The sequence below is a fragment of the Lactuca virosa genome, chromosome 2 (genome assembly GCF_052849685.1).
Source record: "Lactuca virosa cultivar CGN04683 chromosome 2, Lactuca_virosa_CGN04683_v6, whole genome shotgun sequence".
NCBI classification, from domain to species: domain Eukaryota; kingdom Viridiplantae; phylum Streptophyta; class Magnoliopsida; order Asterales; family Asteraceae; genus Lactuca; species Lactuca virosa.
The window spans coordinates 302,955,175-302,967,588 of NC_136427.1; the positions used below are offsets into that span (position 1 = coordinate 302,955,175).

The 12,414-nt window shown below is 34.9% G+C and overlaps 1 protein-coding gene across 1 annotated transcript; it reads left to right on the forward strand.

The window, feature by feature from the left end:
• The first annotated feature begins 8,573 nt into the window (after window positions 1-8,573).
• On the forward strand, window positions 8,574-10,492 carry GT18 (glycosyltransferase 18). Its single transcript, XM_079081116.1, has one exon. It carries the CDS (start codon window positions 8,734-8,736, stop codon window positions 10,180-10,182), a length of 1,449 nt encoding a protein of 482 aa, XP_078937242.1. The 5' UTR covers window positions 8,574-8,733; the 3' UTR covers window positions 10,183-10,492.
• Window positions 10,493-12,414: the final 1,922 nt, after the last annotated feature.

Here is a 12,414-nt window from a genome sequence, read left to right on the forward strand (position 1 = left end):
CATTTTAACCATTTATGCAACAATGTTGTGCTTTTTTGTTTACCAATTTATGCAACATTCACGGTTTTGGTCTTATAATTGTATTGTAGCCGATGCCGGCGAATCCGCTTCTACCACAGAAGACGCCGACGAGTTCTCTATATCTCTTCTTTCATGGATGTTTGTCGATTGCTTCGTCGGCTCCTCAATTTCCTATCGTCGGCGTTATGTTCTGTTCAGCTCTTCAAATGTTTTCGTTCTGATTGCCGTTCATCTTCTCTGTTTCCCAGGTGTTCATCGTCGTGGTTAGCCCCCCTTTGGAAATTGTCGTCGCCTCCATCTTCTCAGATAGCTTAATGGCTTTTAAACCCTAATTGGTTGTACATCTGTATCTTACCCACCAATCATATCTGTCCAACTGTGCGTGTGAGAGAACACATTGAAAACGGTGCAAATGGTTTATTCATTTGTGTAATTTTTATTGAAATTTGGCCACATCTCAACGTGGTTGAATGCATCGTTTTAATTTGTGTTGGATTTTGCTTACAGATTGCAAGAGGATATTCGGCAGGAAGGAGAAATATAGGGCTTCTTCCCGACAGAGTTTAAAAGGGTGCAATTAAAGCAGGCGATCACATCTGCACTTACAGAGCTTACTTTGCTTACTCTCCCCATGGTATCGATTCTCTCTTCCTCTCTTTCTGTCTACATGTTTGTACGTCAAATATGTTGTTGATCCACACCATAGTTGACCAATTTCTACAATTTCTCATCCATTTCGATTTGGAATGTCGGATTTGTTATAGCTTCTGATGACATGAGTTGCCATTGTGTACAATAATTGAAGACTATTTGTCTTAACCTTAATTCCAGCCACCACCACATAATTTTAGGGTTTCTTAATGGTAACCTTGCTCTTTCAATATATGAATTGCTGTTTAAATTCTTCAGACTTTTAATTAGTATATGAATTTTCTTTTTGTTTTTGTTTTTAATTATTTCGAGGATGACTTTCACTTTGCAGTACCTTAACAACTACACTATTGAAGGTTTGCTAAACTAAAGTTTTTTTTGTTGTTCTTCTTCTTAGGAACATGTCAGAAACAAACTTGATGCAGTTTATGAAGAGGCCGTAGGAAGAAGAGAGTTGCACTAATTTAGCTTTCCCTATTTATAAGGAGTTTCTAATAAGTTAAAAATTCTGATACGACACCGAATACTTTCATTACTTACATTAGGACATTATACTCTTCAATCTATCCAGCTGAATTGTATTTGAATGACATTATAGCATCATACTTTCGTGACCCGCCAAACACAAATAAAAAAGATCCGACCCGTGCAACGCACGGGCCTCATTTCTAGTTGTTATTATAGTTTTTGTTTTAATTAATATTACCTATTATTATAATAATTTCTTAACTAATTGTCATTTGTGTATTGTACGAATCAAGATACATTTTCAAACTTTACTTTTGTTTGTCTCCTCCATAAATAATTGATTCAATCGAAACTTTACTTTATAATTTTGTGATTCATTTTACAAATGTGTTCTTCGTCGCAACGTACAGGATGATAGAATACTAGTAAGCATCATTTACCAAACATTACAAAATAATCTATGAGGTTAATACATTTTAACATCGGATAAACTAACTTATGCAATTTTTTAAAACTTCATTTTAACACCATATAAGCTAAGAAGTAGTTTTACCAAAAAAAAACATAAGTTGTTTTAAATAAGCAATCCCAAACACCCTTTGGATAATGAACATATGTTTTTTTATTTAATAACATATTTGTAGGAAGAAAAAAAAAAAAGACTATAAATTTGTTAAAAAGGCTGATGGTTTTTCTTTTAAAAAAATTAATTTATTAACTATTTTTTTAGTTTTTAAACATAACAAACCCAAAAACACTTAAAATACTAAGATAAATTATATAATAGTTACGATTTGCCAAGATAAAAGAAAATTTGAGAAAAAGGTAAAAAGAGATGCTGTACATTCCTTTTGGAAAGCTATTTGTCGGCAATTGAATTTGGAGTGAACACATGGCGGGCTTTATTGGGCCCACCTGTACTTGGCCCCAATCTCCATCTGTACAGCTTAATTACACCCATTACGACCAGACAGCCTATCGCCACTTCATCCTCCTATTTGTGAAATGTGACCATTTCTTTCGGTTTTAATATTCACATGCCCCAAATCATTATTAAAAAAATTCATTCAAAAAGAAAATCCTAATAACCTTTTTAATCTATTATCATTATCACTTTAAATAAATTATTATCATATAATATAATTGATTTATTTAACAAACAAAAATGCGTAAGCAAATATGTTAAAACCCATCATTTATTACCTTCAATAATTCGGCGGGAAATTAACAAGTACAATCCCACGTTACTTTCGTTAATTGAGAGGCAACACCGCTCTCAATTTTGCATGACGCACGCCACCCATGGCTCCAGGCTCCCCATAAACAGAATCTATTTCACATTTACATCACATATATGTACGTGCCCATCACGTGATCATTAGTTTCATTGTCACAAATGCCCCCTCAACGTGTCATCACATTAATATGACAGTTCGCCCTACCATTCGTCTCTATACACGTGTACAAATTGTCTCACAGGACAGTAGCCAATACTAATTACAAAACTAAAAAAACTGACACCTGACGGTAAAAGGAAGATCTATTCTCTGTCGGTTGCTCTTGGCAACCGGTTACCCCAGTCGACACGCCAAGAACCATTGCCTCATTGTTTATATAGAGCTTGTGATTTATTAAATCGGTCCATTATCGACTAAAAGTTAAACGAAAGTCATAAATTTCAAATTAGTTAAATTTTAAATAAATAAATTTGACTAATATCATAATAGAATAATAGAATAGATAAATATGATTAATGTCATACCAAAATAAATTTATATAACTAACAGAAAAACTAATATTTTCTTAAATACTTTTGTCATGATATATTTTTCAAAATATTAAAAAATTATATGTATCGGATTCAACAACTTTATTAATTATTTAGGAGTTAATCGTTAGACACCGTCTAATCAACCCCCTACCGTCTAGATATTAAGCAACTATCAGTCAGTTATTTTTACGATAATACTTTAGAACAATGACAAAATGACCATTCAGCTACAAATAACTGCAAAATATACGGTGGCCTCGACCAAGGCCACGTACATGATTATCTTTGATTCATTCTATTCACATATATTTAAGTTTTGTTTTTTCATAAATAAATTTCATTATCAAATTCCTATTTTTGAATGAATATTAACTTAGTTTATGTTTGAGTTATTTGATAATTGTTCATGTAAATTTCACTAGTTAACTGTCAATTATATATTCAAATCTAATTTTACGTTTTTGTTAACTGAGAAATTTACATATGAATTTCATCACCGAATTAACAATATTCATCTATTCAATTTGTATGTTAGGTTTTTCATGTATTTTATTAATATGTCATGTTAATATGCATCTTATATTTCTTTCTTTTGTTGCTACATTATTTATATGTTCCTCAAACTCTTATAGGCAAACTTACGTTTCAAAGTGAAAAACTATGCAACAACGTGGTTGATTCTCTTTATGCTACTAAATGAGTAAATGTCACCTTCCTTGGGTCTTAAAAGAAATGAAGCCGGTTGTTAATCTTATGTTTTGAGTCTATAGAGAAAGGTGTTGAGTTCTAAAATATTTGGCAAAATATATACAAAATTATAAAGAGTGTGTTGGGGTGTCAAACCCAATAAATAATATGGATACAAAATACTCAAAAAGAACACTGCTATATTGCATTAAAAGGTAGTACATGATCAACAGGATCGATCCACAAAGACACAACGCTAACGTCTATACATTTTTGCATAAGGTAGTTTAGCTACAAAAAGGGGGAAAATTTACTTGCAATGATTTAAGCGAATGATTAAATAAGCAAGTGAGTGGTTAACTAAATAAAATAAATTTATAATTTATAAGGACTCCAACTCTATGTATGACAAGTTAGCAATGTGAATCAAATGTGACATGACGTTTACTAATTTCTTCCTAAGTTGGTACTTGAAAATGTTAACAAGTTCTAACACTTCTCATTCACCAAGCTGTCAAATTTAAAATAGGCTCTTTGAAAGTAACATAACCTTCTAATTTAAGTCTAAACAAGCTCTTAGATAGAAATCAAAATGTTGTATTAAGTTTGATGTGAATGTTTCCAACAACACCCAATACTCCTCACAAGTTGGGACTTTTTCGTATATTAGGGTAAAATATTGAGACTTTTCCGGAGATTTCCCTAGATTATATGACTTAAAAGCTTACCCTTGACGTCAGTATCGCGGAAGTTGAAGCTCGTATCGATTTTCTAGACTCCCGGGAGCATAATCTCTTATAAACATTCAAATGTCACCCTTTTTTTCGTGCCTACTGCTCTTGGGGAAGCTTGCTGGTATCAAATGGAGTCAAATAAGTTGACTTAAGCATTTCATTTAGCAAACTCGGTTAGGACACTCCGCGTTCTATTAAAAGGCATGTTGTGCATTCAAATAAATTTTGTCTAATTTCGGACGCCCATAACTGTAGCACATGGTTCTTGGTATGCAGTTTTATTTAAGTATTTTTGCATTTTTGGCCTTGGACTCGGCGAGTTGAAGGACCAACTCGCCAAGTAGAAGCGGGATGAGGCGCGGGATTTAAGTGATGGACTCATCGAGTCGGGTCCCAGACACGACGAGTAGGCTCTGACTGGACAAAAACCCTAATCCAAGGGTTTGCACCCTATTTAAACAATGTTATGTCGGCCACAACGTCCCTTATGCTCCCAGAACACCTCTCATTGAAACCCTAGCCGTTATTGAAGCAATCTAAGCCTTATTGGTGGATTTTGGTGCTTATGGTCTTAAGAAGGAAGGAGAAAGGCTTGAGGAAGCAAGTAAAGACCAAGGGAACCCGAGTTTGTGCACCTTCTACAGTTCATTGAAGGTAAAAAGCTGTAACCTTGCTCTTTCATTTGTGAGATCCCTTTTTGGGGAGATTTAGGGCTTTTATAAGCCACTTTTGATGGCCAACCATGATTGCAAACATGGTTGGGGGTTAGAGCTTCTGAATCACGTCATTAAAAGAGTCACAAGGCAGTTGGGGACTGCTTTTGCACCCAGGAAAGGCCCCATGCATCTTAAGAGCTTGTTTTATGTCTTTTTGAGCTCAAAGTCACATGCAAGCACGTAAAGTTTGTAACTTTACGTGCTAGATCGATTATAGAAGCTTGGATCTATCTTTTGATCAAAGGATGTACATCAGAAATCAAGGATTTAGAGTGTGGACATGACTGACTCGGCGAGCCCGTTCTTGGGACTCGACGAGTCCGAGGCTTTGAGCCTCATATCTGTTGAGAGTTAAAGGAACCCAGTTGAGTGTTAGAAGAGTTGTAATCGGACAGGAAGAGTTACCCAATGTATTGGACGTGATTTTAGACCTGGAGTTCATGGGACTCGACGAGTGCTATAACAGACTCGGCAAGTCCAAGGCAATCTTCTTAAGGATGAAGATGAACTCGACGAGTTGTTCATCAACTCGGCGAGTCGAGGACAGAACTTGTTCATCAGATGAAGGTGAACTCGACGAGTTGTTCATCAACTCGGCGAGTCGGATGAGTTTCATGCGATGTTCATGTGAGGGAGGAACTCGTCGAGTTGACGGCCCAACTCGACGAGTCGGGTCATGGATAAGGACGAGTAAAGGGTGAGGGACTCGGCGAGTTGACGGCCCAACTCAGCGAGTCGGGTCAACTTGAAGTTGATTTTGACTAGACTTGGACTGACCCTGTTTAGGGTTGTACTTGTTGTGTGTTGACTTGAAGGTCGTCGTGTAGGGATCGAGGAGTCGAAGGGAGTCGACTTGTGCGCCGAGGATAATTCAAACACTGCACGACATTGAGGTGAGTTACCTTCCAGTAGCGGTGGGTCTACGGCTACAATGCCGGCCCACCAGTAGGAGTTGTATGTTAGATGATTGTCTTTGTGATATCATCTAGGTTTGCTACTACCTGATATCTTATATGCTGGCATGATATGTTATATGTGATAGTAGTAGAGTTCGGTTGTTAGGACCGAAGGGTAGGTCAGACACCCATATATGTTTGACAGTATGTGATGATATGTTTATATGCTGGCATGATATGTTATATGTGATAGTGGTAGTAGGAGGAGAATAGTCCCCAAGTTCGGTTGTTAGGACCGAAGGGTAGTTCGGACACCCCAGATATGTCCGATAGTATGTTTATGTTATGATATATGTGATAGTAGCAGTAGGGGGTGGAATAGTCCCCGAGGGTCGGTTGTTAGGACCGATGGGTAGGTCAGCACCCCAGAATGGCTTGACATTGGTAGGTTAGCACCCCAGAATGGCTTGACACGGGTAGGTCGGCACCCCAGAATGGCCGTATTGGGCAGGTCGGGCACCCCATAATTGTCTGGCAGTATGTATGCTATGTGATTGTATGGTATGTGGTACGATGGGGGAACTCACTAAGCTTCGTGCTTATAGTTTACAGTTTTGGTTTCAGGTACCTCTTCAGCGAAGGGGAAGGAGCTGGCGCGGTAGCGGCACATCACACATTCGCATTGATTTTCCGCACTTAAGATATTCTGGGATTGTACTCTGACATGATGCTATCTTATGACTTGGATTTTCAGATGTGATACATTTATGTGGTTTTGTTATGAATGCTTTTATAATCAGTTAATTAAAATGAAATTTTTGGACTCGAAATTTGGGATGTTACAATAACTTTCTCATACAAATTCAAATTTTGACAAATTTTATATCCATGAACTATTTCGGAGTGAACTACAACTTTCTTTTAACAAATGTTTGCTGAAAACTTATAAATTTTCTCTCATAATGCAATAAGTACAAGAACATATATATTACATTACCAAAAACTTTGACGTTCCACTATTTGAGTTCACATTTCAATGTATTTAGTCGAAATACATACTATAACACATTGTTTGAGATTTTCAGGTTATTACAACTTAAATCTTTTATTTTAAGGAAATAATCTATTAATTTAAAAGATATACCATTAAACATTTTGGAGCTTTTTAGTTTTTTCTTTAACTTTTAACTTTTAGGTTTTATGTAGTTTTATATTTTATTAGTTTCTTATAATAAACATTTTACACAAGTAAAAATTACTAACTTTAAGTTATCAACTAATTTTGCCATTAGATGTGATTTTTGAATAATTTTTTGGGCAAAATACAAAAAACACAATCATTTGTCTATCAACATTTATAAAAACCATTATATTTTGTTTATATGCAAAAAAAACTCTTATATTTTCAGTTACCTATCAAGTTTACCTAAATATCTTTTTTTTAAAGAAGTTACCTGTTATTTTGTGATATATATTTATTTTGTTCGTTTTTAGGTTAACATTTAAGCGATGTCACTTATTTTTTTCTTGAGTAAATGATCAATTTATCACATTTTACTTAGGCGAAAGGCAACGTCATTTTTTTTTTTTCGTATTAACCTAAAAATGAAAAATATAAATATCATGTCACAAAATAACCGGTAATTTCTTAAAAAAAACGAATATTTGGATTAATATGAAAGGTTACTAAAAATATAAAAGTTTTTTCTGCATATAAGAAAATGTAAAGTTTTTCTGAATACTAATAGGTAAATAGTTGTGTTTTATGTATTTTGTTCAATTCTTTTAATTCTAAAATAAAAGTTTAAGGTCGTATTTCCAAATAGTTTTTTAATTAAAAGGCCTTAAAAAACTAACCATTCATAAGAACTCATAACCGAACATATACTCGATTTCATTATTTTAAGAGTATATTTCTTTCATGTTTTTTTTTTTTTTAATAAATAAAAGTTTAAGTTCGTTTTTCCTAACAATTTCTTCAATTCAAGGGTTTTAAAAAACTAAAATTCATGATCATAACCAAACATATCCTTGATTTCGATATTTTAAGTGTATTTCTTTCATGTTCTTTTTTTGGCTTTTTGGTTGTTATTGTGTGTTGTTGTGTCCTATTGGTATGGTGTTCATCATTGTTTTCTTTTGAAGTTTTATGTGGCATATTTAAATGATTTGTTAAATATTTTTGTAATAACTTTGTTTAAAGTTTTTTTTTTCTTTATTTTTTTATGATGTTTTAAGAACAATAGCATTTTCAAATTTTTTTTTTTTTTTTGGGTTTAAAATTAAAATCCTCGTTATTCTTAATAGTGACGGTTTCTTCATAATTTATTACAGCATATTATTAAAAGATAAACTGAAACCAAAGAGCAAAAAGTTTCAAATTTATGGATTTAAATAAGTATTTATTGTAAGATGTTGGAAACTAGATTTAGCAAAAAAACTAACAAAACATAAAAATAAGTAATTCAAAATTAATATCTTAGTTGTATCAATATTAAATAGTATTTCTATCAAAACCCATTTTAAAAGAGTTGTGTTTTTGTCATTTACAGAAGGTGGAGGTTAATTTATGTAATTATGTCAAAAATGGAATGGTACTTGACCTGATAAAAGAAACTATACCCTATATATCTTCTCAACAAATAATTACAAGCTTCTCATTCTCCATCAAGCTGCCACCATAACACCTTTTTGTATCGGCGTAAAACCAACGAAAAACCGAAATCATTGAAAACCCACCATATATCCCGGCTTTATTCCGCCGGAAAGCACCTAAATTCATCACCCTCATGCTTCCTCTTTTCGATACGCCTCCTTCCCCGCATAAACCCCAAAACCCAGAATTAGATCGGAAAAGTTCCTTCGGTTCACTTAAACCTTATCTCCCTCGCACATGGCTTATCTTCTTTGTCCTCTTCCTCCAGATCATCCTTCTCTTAATCGCTCGCAATTACCACATATCCACGGCCGTTATCATCCCCCAACACCGTCCTGAAGTGGCCGCCATCACCGCCGTGGACGGCGGCGATACGGAATGCCCGTCCGGTAAGGTCTTCGTCTATAACCTGCCACATTTTTTTAACACAGAATTGTTAGAAAATTGTCATGAACTGAATCCCTGGGGTTCTCGTTGCGATACGTACTCTAATGATGGTCTTGGACGCCCTGCAACAAAGCTAGCCGGAGTGATACCGCAGAGTCTCACCGGAGCGTGGTATTGGACGGATCAATTTGCATCTGAGATTATTTATCATAATCGGATGTTGAACTACCGGTGTAGGACGCTAGACCCAGAATCTGCTACGGCGTACTACATTCCTTTGTACGCCGGCCTTGCCGTCGGAAAATATCTATGGACGAATAATTACACGGCGGAGGATCGTGACCTTCATTGCCATACGATGCTGAAATGGGTTCATGATCAACCCTATTGGAAAAAATCCAACGGTTGGGATCACTTCATTACGATGGGTCGTATCACATGGGATTTCCGCCGGTCTAAAGACGATGACTGGGGTTCCCGATGCATCTATTTACCTGGGATGCGAAACATCACGCGCCTCCTCATCGAACGGAACTCGTGGGACTATTTCGACGTCGGTGTTCCATACCCCACCGGATTCCACCCCACCTCGCCGTCAGATGTCGAAACGTGGCAGGAGTTCGTCCGTACACGTACCCGTACCACCCTTTTCTGCTTTGCCGGCGCGACACGTGGCCTCATCAAGAATGATTTCCGAGGACTCTTGCTAAACCAGTGTTACAACTCCTCGGGTTCTTGTCGGGTCGTGGATTGTGGCGGGTCAAAATGCTCCAACGGTACGTCGTTGATACTTGAATCTTTCCTCGGGTCGGACTTTTGTCTTCAACCAAGAGGCGACAGCTTCACCCGGCGGTCAATTTTTGATTGCATGATCGCCGGTTCAATCCCGGTTTTCTTCTGGAACAGAACCGCTTACTCACAATACGAATGGTTCTTGCCGGGTCAACCCGAGAGCTATTCGGTTTATATCGATAAGAATGATGTTTTAAATGGGAAATCCATAAAAGGTGTTCTTGAGAGCTTTGGGAAAGATGAAGTGAGGAAAATGAGGGAAAAGGTGATACAATATATTCCAAGAATTGTGTATGCAAAACCACATCAAGGTCTTAAGGGCATGAAAGATGCTTTTGATTTGGCTGTGGAGGGAGTTCTGAATAGAATCAAAGATCAAGAAAGAGAGGGATTCAAATGGTAATTATTTTTTTGCATTATTTATTTAAACATTCTATTTTTTTTAAAATATATATAAAAATGATTGTGAAGAACTTGTTTTGGGAATTGGGATTATCATGATAATGGGCAATGCGGATGGTAGAAATTAGTTGATAGATATACAAGACGTATCCAAGAGAAGTGATATGATGAATTTTGAGTTAAGTGGTTATGGTGGGTGATGCTATAAATGTAAAATGTGTACAATTTATATAGATTTGCTACAAGTAGATAATGACAATAATGGACCTTGTTACATTGTTTGGAGTATATATTATCTATTATTTTGTTGAGATTTGTTTACATCTAAAGTGTGCTATCTTTGAATCCGTTTATGGGAATGATTTAAGTTAAAAAAAAGGTAATATGCCTTTTAACAATATCCTAAATATGTTTCTTACAAATTAAAGTAGTTATGGCATGACTCCTCTTTAATGAAAAAGCAAATAAATAATGATGAAGCTCGAGTGCTTAGGTGGGCTACTAAAGACCATTATAATGTATGTTTAAGACTAATTACCTTAATGCCTTCCATAATTTAATTTAAAAATCTTAATAAAAAATAGGAATGTCAAAAAGTATCGTGGGACTCCGTTTCCATGGGACCCAAATTGAAAAACATGGCGGAATTAATAAAATTAAGAAAGAATATACCTGAATGATGCGTCGGAATGGATTGACGATGGATTGATTGTCTGGGTTTGATATGTTTATATGAATATATGGATATGTTTGGATAGGGTTCTGCTATTCAGAAATAGAAAATCTATTTCAACAGAAAAAGATTGAGAACAACTCAAATCTTATAATCACAAATCACTCTGATTTATTCACTAAGGGCAAAGCCCTTTATATAGGCTCCAAAGAGCCGTTTACACACGGTATCTTTACATTATTGCAATCGTATGATTGCAAGAAGACAAACTACTTTACATAAGACTTTATGTCACATATATAATAATGTTACACACTTATTAACCTTACCGACACTTTTAAATAATGACAAATTACATATAATCGTTATTTTCAATAATGTATGTCTTTGATATCTTCTCAATAATATTTTAATATCTTCAATATTCCTCCCGCCTCCAAAAGGACCTGTTTGTAAATAATGTTTGCTTCCGGCATGGCTGATGTGGCTTCCATTCTCTTGTTAATGTATCCGCTATATGATTGTTGGTGCTTTTAATATACTTGAGGTATGGATGAAATTGATGTAGTTGTAATTGCCATCGGATTAATGGTCCTCGACAATAATCTTCTTGTAACTTATATCGCCAAAAACCAAGTAAATACTTGGAATCTGTGCGTAATTCGAATCTGGTTTGGAGTAGCTCAACTTTCCATTTTTTCAATGTTCTGAGACATGCTAGTGTTTCTCGTTCATGTGTGCTGTAATTTTGTTCCGTTTGGGAAAATGTTCCCGATATATACTTGCATAGTTTTTGCTCGTATTTATCTGTTTTTAATACTTCAGATGATACATCTGTATCAATGTATGCTTTTGGTGATATTTTCATATCACTGTATACTTTATCATTGTTTACTTCAGATTGTATTTTCATACCAGTGTGTGCTTTATCATTGTATACTTTTGATGAGTTAGATATGAGGTTTCCCTCACTATCTAATCTCAATAATACTTTTCCCCGTATAATTGCTTTTAGGCATCCTGCCCAAGTGTCTTGTGATGCATCTGTTTCTACGATTAAGAAATCATCTATTTTTGCATTATATAAAGTAGGGAGAACTTGAATGTTTTGTTTTATATTTTGTACCAAAATAGTATCTGTATTGGTCCAAGACCAAGGTATTTTTTCTGATATTTTTTTTTGTAAAACTTTTCTTTCTTTCGCTAAATTTTTCAAAAATCCTTGTTCTGCAATATAATTTAGACAACCAAGAAATCGTTGTATTTGTTTTCTATTTTCAAGTTTATTAGGAAACATATTTAATTTTTCTCGTATATTGTCTGTTAACGATAATTGACCATTTTCTCCAATTTTTAAACCGAGATATTCAACTGTAGTTTGAAAAAGTTTTGATTTCTTTTTTGATAAAACTAAACCCTTTTTCTTTAATTCTTTGTAAAACCTTGATGACTGCATCAATGTGTGTTTGTTCGTTTCCTTTTGTAAAAACAATTATATCATCAATATATGCAAGACAAATATGATCTAAACCATTTAAGGTTTCATCCATGAATCGCTGA